General features: G+C 33.7%; 2 protein-coding genes and 1 long non-coding RNA gene across 3 annotated transcripts in view; 1 reads left to right on the top strand and 2 right to left on the bottom strand.

Moving 5' to 3' along the window:
• Positions 1-1,388: 1,388 nt before the first annotated feature.
• LOC136348412 (uncharacterized) lies at positions 1,389-3,365 on the bottom strand. Its single transcript, XM_066299206.1, has one exon. The coding sequence runs from the start codon at positions 3,363-3,365 to the stop codon at positions 1,389-1,391; it is 1,977 nt and encodes a 658-aa protein (XP_066155303.1).
• A 2,280-nt stretch (positions 3,366-5,645) lies between these two features.
• Positions 5,646-17,381, top strand: LOC136348230 (uncharacterized). Its single transcript, XR_010733607.1, has 3 exons — positions 5,646-5,836; positions 17,080-17,182; positions 17,260-17,381. It is a non-coding gene; the product is annotated as an uncharacterized lncRNA (long non-coding RNA).
• lqfR (clathrin interactor lqfR) overlaps positions 16,581-21,428 on the bottom strand; it is a 40,751-nt gene continuing 35,903 nt past the window's right edge. Inside the window, exon 7 of the mRNA XM_066298881.1 lies at positions 16,581-19,371. Coding sequence (XP_066154978.1) covers positions 16,691-19,371 — 2,681 coding nt within the window. The 3' untranslated portion in view covers positions 16,581-16,690. The remainder of the gene's footprint in view (positions 19,372-21,428) is intronic.

Genomic DNA, 21,428 nt, shown 5'->3' on the forward strand with positions numbered 1-21,428 from the left:
ATCTGAAGATACTTGTCTATGCTGTCCCAATAAACACTCTACATCAACTTCAGGAACGTATAATTACCGGATGTGAAACGATACGCAACACACCAGGAGTTTTCGAGAGAGTGAGACAATCATTAACGAGAAGGATGGAAGCGTGCATTATGAGTAATGGTGGTCATTTTCAGCAATTCTTATGATTAATCATTAAAGCATTCCCCCAAAAAATTGTTTTTTCTAAAATTCAAACACCCAAATTGAGTCATTTTGGAAATAAAATCTCTTTTTCTTGTCACATTTCAACACCCTGTATCTTGGAAACAAGGCATTTGCGGACATATGTTTATTAGACATTTTTGACTCAAAATTAGTCGAGGATTACGCCTTTAAATTTCTTACACGTAGTTAGGAAACACCCTGTATAATAGCCATTCCTTGGTTTTTTTGGCAGCGTGTTTTGCATCATTGTCCTGTTGGAATATACAGTGGCACAAAAAAGTCTCCGTACGGTTAGTTATCACACAAACTTATGGAGTTTTAGAGGCAACACATATAGTTTATCAAGAAAAAAAATATATAACAATCTACAACAAGAAACATTCCTCAGTCTATTAACAATGATAATCAAGAAGTTAGTCAAAGAAATTCCAATTTTAGACGAACTTTTCTTAATATTGGACATATTCTTGCACAAAAAAGTCTCCGTACGATTCCATATGACTAAACTAATATTAACTAAATTTAATTTAATTATTGGAACAATAAATGTTTAATATTTTGTGGGGTCCCTTTAGACTTTAACACTGCAAGTAATCGTCGATTCATAGAATTAACTAAAGGCCGTGTACGGTTAAGGGGTCAATTCGGCCCCCACGGGCGATCGATTTGAAATTTTTACCAATTGTTTCTATCATTCAAAGGACTTACCCCATAAAATTTCAACTTCCTAAGTCTCACCCTTTAAGAGTAGGACAGGGTTGGGGGTGAAAACTTTAAAACGTCATATCTCGGGAACTATTCATCGTACAGCATTGGGTAAAATGGTGCGTCCTTCAGTAAGCACCTTCTTATTTTCGTATACTTGCAGATTTATCGGTTGATGCCAAAGGGCCGAAATATAAAAGAAAAAAAAAACTTAGGTGGTTTTAGGGGAGTTTGCATTTTGGTACACTAACCATTTTTGCACACTATGTAGAGGACCTCTCGAAGTATCTACCCACAAAAAATCAGATTTATACTAAATTCAGTATTTGAGATATAACGATTCAAAGTATAGGTATATAAATATCAATAACTTATATGTCTAAATTCATATAATTCATATAACTAACGCGGCAGAAAACAGAATCAACACCAAATGACGTCGCTATACAATATATTTGGCATAGAGCCAACAATGGTTATTATTCAGGGAAGGTGGTGATGTCAGCGTCTTCATCCGTATCACTGTTTTCTTGGACACCTACGAAACCAGTGGTCTTAAACCTATTGGTCAAAATCTCGGCCGGGTTGATAATTCGGGCTAAGTAACGAGCATGTGATAAATAATAAATAATTGCAGCCACATGAGAACAACAACCGACAGTACGCTTTCCATTCGCGCAATCACAGCAATAGCGGCATATACCTGATACATCATTTCGTTTTAGTGTATAATCGATGAAAGAGGTGTAGGTTTTCCGATTACAATGCCTAGAACGAGATTGTACTCTTAAAATTGTTGCATTCTCTTTCAAGTAGTCAACATTCAGGGAACCATCCTCGTTCGTTATCTCTGCTAAATATGATTTAGCTTGGCGCAATTGATAAGTACCTGTGAAAAGTAATATTAATTGAGCTTCTGTTAATTGGGGGAAATCCTTTATCGCGTTTGAAGTAATCCGCCTGAAAATAAGTTTCTTACGCGCCCATTTTCCTGTTTCTACTTCTTCCGCCAAGTAATTCGGTGTATCTACCAGCGCTTGCATCCTTGCGATGATTTCTTCTCCAGCGTCTTTATCGGAAGTGAATCGTTGCCCGAACTGATTTTGTAAAAAAGCCGCGATTCTAAAATACTCGCCTATTGTCGGGACCATCTTATTATCTATTTTCCGGTCAAGTAATTGATATTTTTGTCTCAAAATACCGTGAATAGCTTCAACGACCCATCGGACTTTTGTTACAAGTCTCGAGCGATTGGCTTCTAAACTCTCTAACTGTTTGCGTTTGCGTCTAAGAGCTGGCATGGCTGTTTTGTATCCTTTACTCTTTAAATATTCTATTGCATCTCGAAATCCTCTGTCCAGTACAAAAATATCCCTTGCCTCTAGTAAATCGGATAATCCCGTATTCTCAACTTCTAGAATTGTTTTTAAAGTTCGCGCATCATTTTCGTTTGCGCTGAATGGTCCAAGCATGTCGACAACAAAACCATTAGTGGTACATATCGTGAATGGTTTACACAAAGGTACTTTCTTTTGGCCAGAAAACGATCTCCTTTGATATTCATTAGTAGTGCTTTTCTGATGTCGAGCATAAGTGCAATCACATATCAGAATTAAATCCTCATTATCAGCTTCAAGTATTGTTCGAGCAATTGGACTTGTTTCATATATAATTTTTTCCCTAGTCGTATTTTGATATCCAAAGTGTTTAGCTAGAATATCTTGGACAAAAGCACATCTCACTGATTTAATATACTCCGAGACCACCCCTTTATTGGGTAAATGCAGAATGGAAGCAATTAGTTCATGTGAATTACCGGTTTTAAGTTTGAATAAAAAAGTAACGATGGCCTGTGTGGTGGTTCTGTTACAAAAATTTCTAAGAGACGTTAACATTTCTTTTAACTGCAATAAATTCTCCCAAGTTAAGCTTGTGAAAAGTCTTAATTGTGTTTCGGGCATAGAAAAATCCGAGACTTGATCAAACAGACTTTTATCACAACCAATCGCTAAGTTTTCCATCATGCAAGAGAGCTCTTTCGATGTGAATTCAGAAATATTTGAATATACCTTGATTTTCATTAAATCTTCCTCAAAAAATGAGTCGAAGATGATGTGACTTCTGCAGCATCTATCGCCGGCTGGAATAAACAGTTTTCTCTTCGCGTAACTCTGGCAACGAGCCTTCTCGGGAATCAACATTAAATTAGAAGTTGTATTACCACCACAAATGATGCAATATTTGTGAGTTGCAACAGTGCGATCGATTTTCATACTAACTAATTCTTCGGCCTGTTCATTAGATGTTAAATTATATTTAATTTCATGATCACTTGTATCGTGTGTCTCGGAATCATCGCTATCATCGCTGATATTAATCCGAATCGACTCTTCCACCACGGGATTTTCAGTGATGTCATTTGGAAGTCCAGCATTTTGCTGAATTGGGACCAGCATTCTTTGCTTTTTATAAAAGCATATCCGACAATATCCGCACACGGTGCGATTCTGTTGAACTGCAACACAGAATACTCTTGAGTATAAACAGGCGTCTTCTGGCGTGTTGATACATTTTGACTTTCCAGGCACGTGAACAAATCACATACTTAACATTCAGCGACACTGATGTGGAAGGTAATGAATCATTAGATTCCATAATTTAAAATAAATAATAATAAATTTTTAAAAACTGAGAAAAATGAATCGAAAATTTTCAAATAAATAAGTTATGTTGTGTGTAAATTTAATTTTCGGGAATTTTTAAAATTAAAACTAACGATTTGGTAACGAGATTTTACTGACAAAAAAAAACGAGGTGTCTGATCGCAAAGAGTACCGAATCAGTTCTGTCCCTTTTAGAGACCTGATTCGTAATCGAAAAAATAATATAAACAATACAATCTATAAGCCGAATATCTTATCCAGCATTTAGCAAGATGTGAACTTTGGCATAACAAATATACATATTAGGTACACACCACTAGGCACAATAGTTTATTGTAATTCGTACAGGTATACTAAGACGATAAGTGAGAAAAAATCATTTATTGCGATAAATACTGTTTTTTTTTTGGATCGTGGTCTGCGTATACTTTAAGTCGTTATATAAATGCTGCGTTAGTTATATGAATTATATGAATTTAGACATATAAGTTATTGATATTTATATACCTATACTTTGAATCGTTATATCTCAAATACTGAATTTAGTATAAATCTGATTTTTTGTGGGTAGATACTTCGAGAGGTCCTCTACATAGTGTGCAAAAATGGTTAGTGTACCAAAATGCAAACTCCCCTAAAACCACCTAAGTTTTTTTTTTTCTTTTATATTTCGGCCCTTTGGCATCAACCGATAAATCTGCAAGTATACGAAAATAAGAAGGTGCTTACTGAAGGACGCACCATTTTACCCAATGCTGTACGATGAATAGTTCCCGAGATATGACGTTTTAAAGTTTTCACCCCCAACCCTGTCCTACTCTTAAAGGGTGAGACTTAGGAAGTTGAAATTTTATGGGGTAAGTCCTTTGAATGATAGAAACAATTGGTAAAAATTTCAAATCGATCACCCGTGGGGGCCGAATTGACCCCTTAACCTTACACGGCCTTTGATGTTACATTAGGCGGTGTTTTGGACCATTCTTTTAATAATGCTTCTTTTAAGTTATTTTTATTAGTAATTGTATATGATCTTATTTTTCGCTCCAAGTGTTCCCACAGATGCTCAATCGGATTTAGATCAGGCGATTGGGGTGGGTGATTTAGAATACTCTTAACGTTATATAACAGCCATTCTTTTGCTAGACGCGAGGTATGTTTTGGATCATTGTCTTGCATAAAAATAATAGATCTACTAAGGCCCAACTTTTCCGCACTAGCTTTAAGATTTGTTTTTAAAATGTTCACATACGCTTTTTTGTCCATTATTTCGTCAACAAAACATAGATTGCCTATTCCTGCTGCCAACATGCAACCCCAAACCATAACGCTTCCGCCTCCATGTTTGACCGTTGCAGATAAATTTTTAATTTCAAACTCAGCATTCGGTTTTCTCCACACTTTTCCTTTGCCATCCAATCCATGAATGTTAAATTTGCTCTCGTCGCTAAAAATTATGTTGTTCCAGAAGTCCTGGTCCTTATATAAATGCTCTTTAGTATATTTCAACCGTTTTAGCCTGTTTGCTTTCGAAATAAAGGGCTTTTTGCGGATGAATCTGGCTCTATAACCGTTGCGTCTTAGGACATTTCGAACCGTTTCGTCACTACAATTTAGGTTTAAGTCTTTTTTTTTAATTTTTATTGATTTGCGTGGCGGTTACTTTTGGATTTTTCTTAATGTGACGCACAATATATCGTTCCTCTTGCGCTTTCAGAGTCTTTGGGCGTCCAGTTCTTGGTCTTGTTTTTACCATACCATGTTTTCCATAGCGCTCAATTGTATATTGTACCGTTGACTTAGATCTCTTTACCATGTTTGCTACTTGAGCCATTGAATGGCCCTCACAATACAATTTAATTATTAACTGCCTCAAATCGGCATCAATTTCACGATTTTTTGAACTCATGATATACTCTTTGAGATATTTTTAGTAACTGATACATATTATTGCGAACAAAAAAGTTTATTGCGTACATTTTTGAATCGTACAGAGACTTTTTTGTGCAAGAATATGTCCAATATTAAGAAAAGTTCGTCTAAAATTGGAATTTCTTAAACTAACTTCTTGATTATCATTGTTAATGGACTAAGGAATGTTTCTTGTTGTAGATTTTTATATATTTTGTTGATAAACTATTTGTGTTGCCTCTAAAACTCCATAAGTTTGTGTGATAACTAACCGTACGGAGATTTTTTTGTGCCACTGTACCTCGCTCCTCATATCTTTTGATAATGTATCGGATAGTGGAAAAGTTTAACTGAAGGTAGTCAGCAATTTTCCGATAAGAATTTCCCTGATTTCTAAGTAAAATCACGTTTGCTCTTGTACCCGCACTTACAGTGAGTCTCATGAGTATTCGTACCCTATTGATTCCAGATTTAAAAATAAAAATACTTTTTTATAAGTAATTTTCAACAATTTTTTTTTAGTAGAAATATTTTATGGGCCTGTAAAAAGCCCAATTCCTATAAACTTTATTGAAGATAAACAGTATTATTAACAAAATATAATTTTAAGTATAATAAGTAACAAAATCACACCCACAAGAGTATTCGTACCTACTAAAACTATACTAAAAGATCAGTTTATTTTCTATTATTTAATATTTTGTTGGAGCTCCCCGTGATTTTATAATACTTTTAAGCCGATTAGGCATACTACTAACTAATTTTTTCGTATATGTTGGTTCAATTTTATTGCAAATATCCAAAAGTTTTACTTTTAATGTTTTTTTGCTATCAATTTCGTAGTTTTTTAATCTTCTTTTCATTTCTGACCATAAATGTTCTATAGGATTGATATCGGGACTTTGGAGTGGTGTTGCCAAGGTATGTGGCGTATTATATAAGATCCATTCTTTCACAATAAGAGCCGTGTGTTCTGGATCATCATCTTGCTGGAAATAATAATTATGTTGTAACTCTAATTTTGTAACACTTGATGCCAAGTGATTCCGTAAAATATTTAGGTAATATGTTTTGTCCATGATTCCTTCAATAAAAACCAAATCACCAACACCATTTGCGGACATACAACCCCACACCATGACGGAACCACCTCCATGCTTTACGGTTCCTTTTAAATTTTTTAATCCGTACTCTGAATTTGATTTTCTCCACACCATTGTTCGTCCATCTGAATTGAACAAATTGAATTTACTTTCGTCAGTGAAAATTACTTGTTCCCAAAAATTAATATCCTTGTCGACATATTTTTTTGCAAATTCTAAACGTTTCATTCGATTCCTTTTATTAATAAACGGTTTCTTTCTGGCAACTCTCCCATTGTAGTCGTTCCTTCTCAAAATTCTTCTACATGTTTCTGCTGATACTTCTTTTTTGAAGTATTTTAAGACGAATACTGCTAACTTGGGTCCACTAATTTGTGGATTCTTCTTTATTTCCTTAATAACTGCTTTTTCCTCGTAAGGAGTAAGTTTCTTCGGGCCTCCTTTACGTTGTTTATTGCAAATATCTCCACTTGACTTAATGTTTTTTATAACATATTGTACCGTAGATTTACTTCTGCCCACTAAATTTGCAATTTTTAAATAACTTTTACTTTCAGTGTGCCATTTAAGAATTAACTTCCTATCACGTAATGAAACTTTACTACTTTTTCTCCCCATTTTTACTAGTATCTCCTAAAGACTAACAAATCGATATGTCTATATTGGTAATCGTTCGTATTATGCCGTAATCAAGTTAAGACAGGCTAAATTTCTTATCATCTTGATATAACCCATAACAGACGGTTGCAGTACGAATACTCTTGTGAGCCTCATTTTATTCTTATTTCCTTAAAATTACGTTTTCGCCATATAAACATTTGAATTTGCAAGAAAGTACATATGAGTTTAAAAGCCCTTTAATTGGAAAGTAGGTTTGTGATGGTACCAGTTTCAAATCGTTCATTGTAAATTTATAACAGTAATTTAAAATAGAGAAGCAATAGAGTACGAATACTCATGAGACTAACTGTACACTCCTCGCCAGAAAGATAGCCCAGGAGTGCTATCTTTAATTTTTCACCAACGCATGTAAAGTTTTGAATTTGCGACGAATAATATCAAACCTTATCAGCTCAGAATATGCAGTTCGTTGAGAATAGTTAAAAATATTAAAGATGTAGCGGGTAAAAAAATTTTTGTTTTAATTTGAAGTACGAAATGATAGCACATTTCGTTAATACATTTCGAAATTCCTCAGTATTTCATTATCTGCCAACGAGTAACGAATACATTGTGATATTGTATAAATTTATAAGTATGGGACGCGGAAAAAAATTAAACGAGTCAGAAAAGAAGCAAATATTTGAATTAAAACAACAAAATTTATCAGTATCGAAAATATCGAAATTAATAAAACGAAATCGTAAAGTAATACATAATTTTTTTTTTAATGTTGAAGAATATGGGAAAAAGAAAAGTACTGGTCGGCCGTCATCGCTATCTGATTGTGATAAACGAGCAATTTTGCGTGTAGCTTATAACTCGCAATTAACAACGAAGCAAATAATGGAAAAGTCTGGTGTTAGTGCTAGTGTTTCAAGTGTTCGTCGAGTTCTACTATTCTGCAAAAACATTAAGAGACTAAAATTGAAAAAAAAAACTTCCATTGACAACGAAACACAAATCAGAACGTTTAAGCTTTGCGAAAGAGAGAGTGCATTGGAAAAAAAATGGAGGAGAATACTATTTTCGGACGAAAAAAAATTTAATCTCGATGATCCTGATGGGTTCCAATACTATTTCCATGACTTAAGAAAAGAAACGTTGTCAGCAATTCGACGACAAATGGGAGGAGGCAGTGTAATGGTTTGGGCTGGCATCGGTAATTTCGGCAAGACAAATATCAAATTCATTAATGGGAGAATGAATAGTGCCCAATACATAAATTTAATAAATATAAATTTAAATCATACAGAACACATTTCTGGACCTGATTACATCTTTCAACAGGATAATGCAGCTATACATACAGCCACTCAAAAAAGTATCCGTAATGCCGAAAAAAAAATTCTGTAAACCGTAACTTTTGACTGATTTTGTTCAAATTTTGTATAATGAAAATTCAAACCGAAACTCAATTTGCGTAATTGAGCAACTTTTGAAAATTTAACTTTTAGAGTGCTTTCCAGCGTTTAAGAAAAACTCCGTTTCGAAAACTTCTTGTGCGGTGGAAATTTTTCAATGTGGTTTTAACATTCTTGTAGAGGGCATTTTTCTTTATATATTCTGGAAATTTGATCAAAATCGAACAACAAATAAGCGAGTTGCAATTGCAATGGAAAGCAATATCAAAACATACAAGAATTAAAAAATGCGATTTTACGTGAATGGGATACGTTAAATCAAAATTATATCCAAAAATTATATAAATCGGTACCAAATCGTATGATAGAAGTTACAGAAAGCAAAAGGGGATGTACTCATTATTAAAGAATTATTATATATACATATATATATATATATATATATATATATATATAAAATTATTATTAATTAAGATTTATGTTGATTACTACATATTATTTTGTAGATGTGCTATCATTTCGTATTTCAAATTAAAACAAATTTTTTTTTGCCCGCTACATCTTTTAATATTTTTAACTATTCTCAACGAACCGCATATTCTGAGCTGGTAAGGTTTGATATTATTCGTCGCAAATTCAAAACTTTACATGCGTTAGTGAAAAATTAAAGATAGCACACCTGGGCTATCTTTCTGGCGAGGAGTGTAGTTCTCTTCTTTTCACCATATTTGCGAACTGAATTATTTTTAAAACTACCTATAAGTTATTTGAAACATCAAGAAATATTTTAGTGATATCGATGGAAAAAAAGAAATTTTTAATACACCAATAAACAGAAAAAGAAATCCGAGCAGTTGCAATGTGCAAATACTTTATTCCAAGCGGTTTTAATCATTTCTTTTTTTTCCCACTAATATTCAATTTGTATAAACTTTTGGTTGACAGAGACCATATAATTATTTAATATACTCTTTATATGTAAAGTGTTTTTTTTCATTTACAACAATAAACTTAGAAATCGCGAAAATCGCGGTGTGCAAATACTTTTTGCCGCCACTGTACACCTAAAATATTCCATCGTAACAGTAAAACATCGGTAGGCCACATCAGCATAGTAGTAGACCACACTAAAACTTAAAATTCTAGAACTTTCTCAGACGCAGGTACCGTTCGGTATACCGTAATAAAATAATTGGCAGATTTATGACCCGACTAGTGATTACCATAAAAGCGGACAAAGGACATTTTATTGCTTCTCTCGGAATTTGCATAAAAAGAGAGTTACATTTTGGACCCTTGAACGATGGTCAAAATGTAAATTGTACCTAGCAATAAACGAAATTGTGGATACAAAAATAATTAGTACCATAAACTGAATTTGACCACTCTAAAAATATTCGAGTATTTGTCCAAAGGGCCATATTCCGAACCTTTTCGGCTTGGCTTAAGTTGTAAACAACAAGGACACATAAACGGATTAGCATTCCTTGAAACGAACACCCGTAATGGGGCTGTTTGTTACTGTGTGTACGGTAAATTTCGTTCCGCTGCTCGTCGTAAATGTTAATCGCCCTTCAATCAAGAAAACAATAAACTGAGGCGGAAGTACTTTTCTCTACCAACACCTTACAATTAGAATATTGAAAGAATCGTTAAAATGGAGTTTATTGTCTGGTACTCACTGCAATAAATCAAAAATACTGCAATGATTTCTTTAGTTAATTACCTCAGACACTTAAATAGAGTAAATTATAATTTGTGAATTAAACGGCGCTATACGTTAGTTACAACTTGTTTATTATTTTCATTAGGTGTAGAGTATACAACTGAGCTTGGGAATGTTTTTTCACTGTAGATGACATCGATCTTATCTACCACGTGGAACTCGATAACATAAAGATTTTCTTTTGGTAACGTTAAAGGTAGAAGTTATTGCACAGCTCTTAACAATTATGGAACGGACGATATGTTTAAGAGAAATAAGAAATTTTTGGCACTATCGCTCAGAATGTTGCCACCAAGAGAAAACCTCGAGTTGGGTGAAAGGCACGGCTGGTTAATATTTGCGCAGTTGTAAATGTAACATGCAAATTTTCGATTTGTGGACAAACGGGCAGGAAACCTAAGAACAGGTTTCCTCTACAGCGCATGTATTTAACGGCCCCTTGTACTTCGACAAGTTTATTAGCGAATTCAAGAAAAATCAATTATGGGTATGTATATGAGGCTAATGAAAATAATTTTTGAAACTAGTGATGACCCTACAGTGTGCCCCAAAGAGAGGGAATTAAAGGCACTTGCACTAGTTCATAAAAAAATTAATATCGCAGTTTGGGTTAGATTTTCCTACTTTTAGGATTGGTTCTCAAATAAGATAACTTTAATACGTACGAATGCTCGTTTAGCCAAAAATACACATAGTGTTCACAATAACAACTTTAATTATCACCTTTTCAACCTCAATTTTCTTGATGATATCCAATAGAATGGTGTATTTTTTATGATCTAAAATGAAAACAAAATAAATTTTCTTCATTTTGGTATAAAATAATAACTATTTGCCTTAAATATTATTGGAATTATTAACTATTTCGGGAAAACTTGCATTAACGGCTAAGTGTCTCAGTGTTAATCATACGTTGCCATGGTTTCGATTATTTTTGTTAAATTTTGATAGCTCGTTAATAGTATTCTGTTCTTTCGAAATCTGTTTATTTTAAAACTGACCATCAAAATGAAGTATACTCAACAAAAGCTTCTTAGTTCGGGTTTTGTAATTGATTAACGAGATGGAAATTGCTTATTAGCATCTCGACACAACGATTCCTAATAGGACATCAGAATGTACGGAGTCTAGAAAGACTAGAAAAGCTTTTTGAATGAACACGAAGTGTTAATTATGAAGAGAAAAAACGAATCAAGTGGATTTTAGAAGCTAATATTTAACTAGATCTCACTTTATCAGTAGTAAAAAATCCAAAAATACATCGAAACCATAGCAACGCATGATAAACGCTGAATCACTTAGCCATTATGCAAGTGTTTCTGAAATAATTAATAATTACATTAAAATTAAAGATAAATGGACATTATTTTATACCGAAATGAAGATAATTTGATTTTCTTTCGTTTTGCGTCATAAATATACATCATCCTAATTAAAAAAAAAAAATTAATTTAAAATGGTGAAAATTAACATTGATATTGCGAATACCCTGTGTGTATTTTTGGCTAAATGAATATTTGTGCTTGTTAAGGTGAGTTTTTATCACAATCTATCCTAAAAATGATCAAAATCTAACAAATTATCTGCGATACTATTTTTTTATAAGATACTACAAATGTCTAAAATTTATTTTCAAACGTTATAGCTTTCAGTCACTGCACCCCAGGGTAAAAAAATCTAGGAACTAGCATATGCTTAAGAGAGGATTCTATCGCGTAAAAAAATGCGGTGGTGGCATTAAAAAAAACTACTGTTTATGGCATCCCACTTTTTGGGCCACTCTGTAGAATTGTCAGTAATTTTAAGATTTGCCTTCATTAGCCCCATAAGCGTCCCCATACTCGAGTTTTTCATGGAATCACAAATAAACCCGAAGGAGTCCGAGGGGCTGTTAAATGGACACACTGTATAATGCATACGAAATGAGAATGTTAGTAAATCCGAACTAGAGTAAATAAATAACTACAAACTAAATAATACACCCAGCACCTGATATTGTGTAAATATGAGCATTTCATAACATTTTTCTTAACGCTATTTACAGATTTATGTGCACTATATCCTAGTAAAATATTAAAGAGTCCTTTGGAAGCTTCAACAACTTAATTAATTAATAACTAATTATTCTCCTCTGAGCCTCAATCTTTTTTAATTTCTGCAACAAATTTGAAGCGCCGATGTTAGGAAAGTGATAAGGGCCGATATGTCTACCAGAGAAAATTGCACCAAAAAGTCTCGGAAATGCATCTTATGCTTCGTGAAAAGGGAACTTTTGAATGAAAATTTGCGGTCAAAATGAAATGTTAATGTTGTGCCATTTCTGAGCATTAGCAGTGATAAAACCTAAAAAACTCTAATAAATGCAGGATATTCACATGGAAATCTACTAATTCCTGAAAGAAATCGCTCACTGGGAGATTCCAACTATCCATCCTGACCTTACAATTAACAACCGATAATTTTTTCCCTTTACTACTATAGTCAAGAGGTTAATTATCCGTCCACTTGGAACAGATTGACAATAAATGGGATATAATTCAAACCACTTAAATTTATTTAAGTTTTAGTATAAAAAATAAAAAAATTCATGTTCCAAATGCCGTGTTTGGCGTAAAAACCGTCAAAAATCTTTTGTGGATTGGTGGGGTCATTTGCAAGATTTTTGGCTCCAATTAAGTAGTACTAAATATTATAGTTACCGAGAAATTATTTTTGAAAGCTTTTTCTTCAAAGCACCTAAAATCTCCCAATAAAAACTTTTTTTTGTAGTTATGTCAATATAGAATTTTTTTATCACTTTAATCTATAATAAAGTGTTGATTAAAACAAATCATTATTTGATGCCCGAAAATTTTAGTTACAACTTTCATTTATTACTTTAATTCTAGGAATTTGGAGCGATCTAACTAAAGTTTTTGGGGATTATTGTATCAAATAATGTTTTATTTTGCACAAGAGCTTATTACAGAATAAAATGGAAAAAGATTCTACGCTGATACAACCGTAAACAAAATCATTTTAAGTGATTTTAATGGGAAATTTTGGGTAACTTGGAGGAGATCTTTCAAAAATTAATTTCTCTGCAACTATAACTATTAGGGCCCAGGTCAATGAAGCGAAAAACCTAGGAAATGATCCCACTAATCTATAAAAAAATTTTGACGGTTCGTGCGTTAAATATCTACCATTAATTTAACGTTCCAAAAATAAAACAGACTTTCCTCAACATCAGTGAGCGAAAAATTATTTGTCCATTTAAAGAAAAAAATGAAAAATTTGCGCCAAGCATTTGATTTTTTGCTATTTCACTGATAAGAACTCGTAAAAATAGGTTCCTGTATCATTTTATTTGTGGCTTCGCGATCGTTTGTGGTAAATTTTAAAATGAGAAGCAAATTAATACAGGTGTCTCATGAAATGAGATATTTTATTATGAAGTATTATCAAAAAGGAAAATTTCAAAGATATGTTGGGACAATTTTGGGGAGCAGCAGTTCAACAGTTCAATACATTACAAAAAAAATACAAAACCAGTTATACATCCAATATTTTGTCAGACAGGGGAAAAAATGTGTACCAAAACGTCGGGAGAAAAGAGTGATAATAAAAAAAATTAGTGAAAATCGGCAAACTAGTGCAACAGACATAATGAAGGGTGTAGTAAGTAATTACCAAAAGGTTGTTCACAAAACGGCGATAGGAAATTTTTTGTTAATAGCGCGTCTAAGTGCACGAATTGGCTGAAGAAAACATTTTATAGGTAAGAAAAGTAGGAACAAACGTCCAGATTTTGCTGAAAAGCATTTGGACAAGTATATTGATAATTGAAAAAACGTCATAATAAAAAAATTCAAGATAAAATGCGGAGAAAATGGAAATTGAAAACGATTTCATTTTCCAACAAGACAACTTTCCAAACCATACGGCCTGCGTATTTGGAGTGGATTTTGTATAATGCCCAAACGTGTTGGAAACACCTTCTCAATCTCCAAATGTTAATGGGATTAAATGTTTGTGGCCGGATCTAAAGGAAAAGATGAAAAAACACAAAATTTCAGACAGAGGAATTAAAATCAAAATGAAATTTTAAAGAAAGAAAAAAATCCAAAGAGAATGGTTAAAAATTGAGCCAAGTTTGCTTAGAAAAGTTGTAGAAATGGGAAATTTAAAAAAATTATAATATCAAAGAAATATTCCACATTTTAAAAGTTTTGGCCTGTTTCAACGTGTTTTCGAGGAAAATTTTGGCGGATAGATAATTTTTGACTCATCGGCTTTGAAGATTATCTTTTTTATTTTTGGAACGTGATATTAATGTTAGTAGTTTTATCGCTTTATTTGGCTCAGGAAAGACAATTTTTACGTTTGTAATAAAAATCACATAAGTTTAAGTAGTTTCGATGTTGCGGTAATTTTTTAAAATTATTTGAAGTGAAAAAATAATTAATCTTCCGATTATAAGTAATTACAAAACAGCCACCTTCCTAACAACCGCATCGTTTTCCTCACCTCAGCGGTTATTAACAGCTGCTACAATCTCTCTATTAATTAGCATTGCCCAATATATCACTTAAATCCAGCAAAAAATTGCTGATTTCCCTGCTGAGGAAAACTCTGCGCATTGGAAAACGACCCGAAATTAGCAGCGAATCCTGGATTAACTCCTGTAGCGGGCTTGGGTTGGTTTACGGGAGATGCTGGATTACTAGCAAGTTGATTCATGCTAGGTGAGGGAGCCGTTTTGGGCTTTCCCAGGAGTAAGTTGTCCAAATCGATGTTCACGTTTCCAGAATTGGCCCAAGTAGATCCCAGGGGCTGACTTTTAGTCGCCGAAGACGCAGAAATGCTGGCGGTTGTGCTGTTGGAAGGTTGGATATGGACGACTGGCGATGGAGTAAGCAGCGAACCTAGAAAATATCTGGAAATAAGTGGTGAGCCACGTGGGCTGAGAGTGATTAAAGATTGAATGGTGATAAACCTCTAGAAGCAGATTAGAAAGCCTTCTTAAGGGGTGTGAAATTAACTATTAGAGGCTAAGGTGACGAGAGAATTGCCTCGACCAACATTAATCAGTTGTTATCATAAGCTTTCATGGGCGAACGCCGCTTTCAAGCACATAGAAAGCATTTTAAAATTAAATTTGGCAAAAAATTAAAGAAAAAATGTGTACACACGGATGTCCGTTCTACAGGAAGCTTTAACGTCCTAAAAGCGACATACATTTTTCTTAATAAAAAATGTTTCATTTTCTAAATAGCTAGGAACTATTAGTTTAAAAAAAGCATTATTTCATAAATCACATAATATATATATGCAGAGTGTGGCGCTTCATCACGCACATATGAAACCTATTAGGAAATGCTATTTTATCTCCCGCAAAATCTCACCCGTGGCATAAAATTATACGAGATTCGCCTTTGGGATTTGATACAATGGATATATGGAAAAGTACAAGTTTAATGTATTTTTGTTTTTTGGGAAAACTTAAAGTTGTAAAAATACGAAAAAATCAAAATACACATTAAACATCTTGATGGTGTAAAGGTGACTTGGTGTATCTATTATCTACGCGGTATAAAGTAGTTAATGATTTTTTGGATTTATTAAAAAAATATTTATTTTTGATACTTATAATGTATATCTCGTTTGTTAATTTTTTCTGCCAATCTAATGAAGTAAAAACAATTTTAGAGTACTATTTGGAAAAAATCACTTTGAATTTAGAAATTCTAAATTTCAATAATTTTTCCAAAAGCTTCTTCAAATATTTTTCTAAATCCTTTAATTGTTTATAAAAATTTATTGATTTTCCAGTAATTTAAAATTTGTTTAATCAACTTATATCAAATAGTTTTGTAGATAATTAAGTTTTAATAAAGCTCTACGAGTATGGAAGAAGTCGTAAAAATGAAAATGTATTAGGTAACTGTTGTTTATTTTCTACAGAAAAGCCATTTTAATAACAAAAAAGCAGCCACATTCCATTAAAAAGTAATTAACTATGGGTCAATTTCGGTTAGGTATGTGATGTGATAATGAAATCACTTTTAGAAAACATTTCAAGTAGGCAGGTTCTCTCCTTTTTATCATTCAGGCCATCCGGTCTATTTTACTACAATTTAGTAGATTGGAGCAACAGAGAATTCGACAATAAAATATTGACTTTATCAAAGGCTTTGGTGTGTCATGTTCGGCTAAAATCTATTGAAAAAAATATTGTACATTTGAAGAAAGAAAACCATCCAAATTTCAGATTTTTCATGGGTTTTATTAAAAGAATTAAATAAATCCAATATCTTGCGTTTCTAGGTCAAAACAAGAAAAAAATCATCAACTAACTACAGTTAAACTTAACAATCATTCTTCCTCATCAACATCAATCTTTAATACATTCTCAATGAGAACTATAGTGCACGCGGCCAAACGTCGGCATTCTTCATTAGGCTCCCCAATATCTACATTCGGGTTGAGCAAGTCCGCTAACCACAACCTCATCTCGAATAATTCGTTCATAAAGTCCTGAATTAAAACAGTTTGTGGCACCACCATCACTGAGGCAGCTATGAGATTCAACACAGCCATTCGCACTTTCACGTCCTTGTGAAAGCGAAGAAACCAGGAAAAATGTAGAGCTTCTTTAGCCATTCTCAGAGATATTAAGCAGTTTTGCGCGTTAAAAATTACCATTGCCAAAGTCTCGATGAAGTGTATCAGCAGGAGGAAGTCGTCATTGATTTTTGTTACAGGCTGTGACAAGAGCTTATTCTGAGTATAGCCATAGATCAACGGGAAAAAGAAATGGCCCGCCACATCAGCAAATTTATTCTTTTGCTCGTACTTCAAAACTCTGTGAGTATGGAAGTACCTGGTTTTGCTTTCTAGGCGCTGCCTGATCACCTCAGAGGCAGAACTGACTGTAGGTTTAGTTTTTTTTGGTTTTCCAGGAGCCTCGGGGACTGTAATACTCGACAAGGTCTTGCTGGCCTGCCTGAGAATATCCAGCATCAATATTCTATGCACCGTAGAATATTTGCCCATTTCGCAATGGATCTCCTTACAAAGGTAATCAGCATAAATTGCTGGATAAACACAGGTTATAGCAACACAGCTTTCGAACACCAGCTTTTCGAAGTTTTCCACGCAAAACTTGCTATCTAGAGCAATAAGGATTTCCAGGAGCTCCAGGCCAATGCTACTATCATCGTCTGGCAGCTGATGTATTATAAGTTGCTCGCAAGTGTTCAGAGCTGATGCAAACACCTCTGGATCTTCGGTTTCCAGTAAGCACTCTCTAAGATCGCGTAAATAAGCTGGGGGCCGTTTATCAGGAATATTCACGTCATTGCTCAAATCATACGGCTCAAACTCATCATCGGAATCTAGCTCTAAATTTTCATCTATGATGGTGATTCCTAAATTTCGCTTAGGTTTCACTAAAATAATTTCATTAGCAGGCTGCTTTTGGAATTTACGTGAACGGAACTTGCGTTCAGGTGGCATATACTGATGTACCGTTCCTCCACCTCCATGAAGCTCCTGCAATATTGCTTCAATATCTACATCAAAGTGGCTCTTAGGTTTATAAAGCTGCTCAAAATCTAATGAGGCGAAGTATTCTATTTCTTTAACTATTGCTTCAATTTCAGCGCTTAGATTGTCATATTCAAACTTAAGCCGATTTTCAGTCAATTGCTCATCGTTTTCATGAATAAAGTTTAGAAAAATTTCTCCAGTTTTCATGCCTGAGTACTTGATTGCTTCCACAGCGCTTTCTAGATGGGCAGAAAGACCATGGTGCACTTTACTTTCCAGTTGCCTTTCTTCGTGTTTGCTGAGACCTATCTGCTGCAGACAACTAATTATGCAAACTATGAATTTGGATACCAGCAAGTGTTGTTCCACACTAGTGCGTTTAATCGCTGACTTATCGCACCAAACTGACGTTAAATTTCGAAGCAATGCAACCAAGTCTGAATGAGTAGAGCAACCCAAATAAAGCACTAAATTAATTACGTAGTTGTGATGATTTTGATTCACGAAGGTCAGCAGAGGTAACTTGGTGCAGAGCACATATTTCCAGACGTCATTTTTCACCAAGCTCCTGCCTAAAAGGCGTTTTATGCAGTACTTCTTAGGATCAATCTGAGTGAGGCAAGCTTTGGCGAAAACTTCCACCGCACTTCGATCTAGGTTTTCTAGAATCCGGTACCAAAGTCCTTGATAAAGACCCAATTTCTCTGAAGGCTTGTTGGTCAAACAAGCGACAATTTCGATCAACTTAGCCAAACCGTCGCAGTTGTTGCGTTCGTTGAAGTGCACAATTATTTGCTCCAGAAAAAGTGAAAGGTTTCCCAAATTGATTTTTTCTCGCACTTGTGGGTCCTTATAAGTTATCATAGCCAGAAACTCAATGCTCTTGAGTACATTATAGATCAATAAATATGAATATCGTTGATTTGAGAAAAATACCGGAGTGTTTCTTTGCATTACATTTGCCACTCTGTTTGGAAGAGATATGAGAGTTCTCACAGTATCACTCCAATCATCTACGATACGCAACGCACTTGACACTATAGCAGCGAATAAACCTTCACATTCAAGCAAAATCTGCAAACACGGCACTGTATTTTCTTTGTGTTTGATATTTTTGGTGAGAACTTGCAGACAGACATAAAAAAAAATTGGGTCTTCTGCGAGAAAAAAATTTACGACGCTGCCATATATCTGACCTTCTCGAAAAGGAAAATTTTGGTCAAAAAGCTTAATCACCGATTCAAGTAATATTGAATAGTGATTCTCTGCAAAAGCTCGATAATCAAAGCCTTCTTCCAAGTCTTGCAGTTTGTGCACGTCAAGGGCTATCGGGTAATTTTTTACAAGATTATCTAACAATTCCAGAACGTATTCTATGTCAGCCTGCGAGGTAATCTTGCTCATTTGGCTTAGTTGCTCTATAACTTGAATCGTTACTTCTTCTAAGTTCGTCTCTAATGTTGATTTTCTTCGTCTTCCCGTCTTTAGCTTGACTCTGGTTCGATCTGGAACGGGAAACGTCCGTCAATTTCCCGGTTTCTAAACCAAATTGGCAATTTATAACATTAGTTTAACTAAAAGATTTTCAACTAGATTAAATTGTCACGGCATAGACGCTACATCTATGGTGTCTACACAGAATGTTTCCTAAAAGCGAATATGTATAGTATACATTGAGGACTAATTGTCTTGCATAAATTCATTAAAAATTGAACGAAATATATATTTTTTTAAATGCTGAAACGTGTCAAATATTGTTTTTTGTTGTATGTTTTTTGATGTAGTAAACATGTATACAGAGTTGCCCATGTTGCAGATAAATGTAATTTTTACTTTTTTAATGGAACCTCATGTATATTATTATGTTTTTGAGTTATTTACGAAATTTTCAACATATTCCATATAACCTCCCATGTCTAAATTCAACAATTATTTAAATATTGGTGCAATATGGCAATTATAGTGACTTGCTAGATCGCTTGACCTCACTGCTGTGGACTTTTTTATGAGATTATTTGAAACATAGAGTGGATTTAAATAAGCCCAATAATATAGAAGACCTAAGAAATAAAATTATTCAAGCAGCTCAACAAATATCTCTTCAACTGCTAAGAAACGTTCTTGAGACATTTGAATTGCGGCTTGCCCACCGTCAGGAAGTCAACGGGGCATAGTTCGAACATATAATATATTAGATTATGGTATTTATATTGTTATTTTTTAAGTATTAATAGTTCTATCGTTCTACTGAATTTCGATTTTTCCGAAAATTGTTGAATTTAGACATGGGTATGTTACTTCAAATATATTCAGAATTTTTCATAGAACTTAAAAATGTCTTAACATACATGGGGTTCTTTAAGAAAAAAATGGAAAAGTATATTTATCTACTATATGGATAATTCGGTATATACAGGGAACACTCTGTATAAACAAAAATATTATTAAATCATTCAGTTTTCCAATATAAATGAGTACTGTACTAAACATTTCATATTGATATTTATACAAAGAGACCAGGAACCAAGGCCGGTGTAATGGCGAACCCTGTATATTTGATAACTAAAAAAATGCACAACCAAATACAATATTTCAAATGTTCCAGCATTTTAATGAAAAATACTTTCTTCAATTTTTAAACAAATTTATGAGGGACTTTTGATCCCCTCAGTATATATCTATATACAAGGTAGTTACTTAATGTGAGGAAGTCCAATATCTCAGCAAATATGCGATTTAGAAGCAAAATTTTCGTACGAAAGTTTTGCGTATGTAAAATATCCGTATTTTTTAATTATTTTTAAATCTACAGGTCCCGCCGCAAAAGTGTGGCAATAATAAACTAGATTTTTTTAAATGAAACTCTCCCAATATTTTGCTATTTTAGGATTTCTTGTTAAATTTTTAGATCAGTTTATGTAAAGCACCCTATCTTTAAACTTTACCGTTTCCAAATTATTCGGGAATATTTGAACATTTTGACAACTGACTATCAAAACATTTCGAAGCCAAAGGGGGTCAATTTTCGAAAACTCAGAAACGGTTAGGCTTAAGGTGTAGGGATAGGATCATGTTAACAAAAATTTTAGTTTTTGAATTCTGAACGGGATGTCGTTGAGAAAATTGGGGCATTCTATTTAAAATAAGCAAGTTATTAACGTTTGAAATCATGCAAGCTCGTAGGCATATTTCGGTAGTTGTGGAACACTTTTTCTCTGATTTAAATACGTCAAAACATACTTTTTGGGATCCCTTATATAATAAAAATTAAATGAAGAAGGTTAATTAAAAAAATATGGGTTGTTATTGCCATACTTTTACGGTGAACTTTAGATGTGAAAATGCAGACCTTTTACATACTAAAAATTTTGTACGACACTTTTTCTTCTAATTCATATATTTGCTGAAATATTGGACTTCCTCATTCCAAATTAGCCACTCTGTATATACATATACATTGTAAAAATTTCATTGTAATAGTAATGTAAGAATTTTTTTTAATAGTAAAAAATCGTTTTTTTTCTACATCCTCTTAAATTTGCCGTCTATATGCGAGGTGCTC

The sequence above is a fragment of the Euwallacea fornicatus genome, chromosome 32, assembly GCF_040115645.1.
Source record: "Euwallacea fornicatus isolate EFF26 chromosome 32, ASM4011564v1, whole genome shotgun sequence".
NCBI lineage: Eukaryota > Metazoa > Arthropoda > Insecta > Coleoptera > Curculionidae > Euwallacea > Euwallacea fornicatus.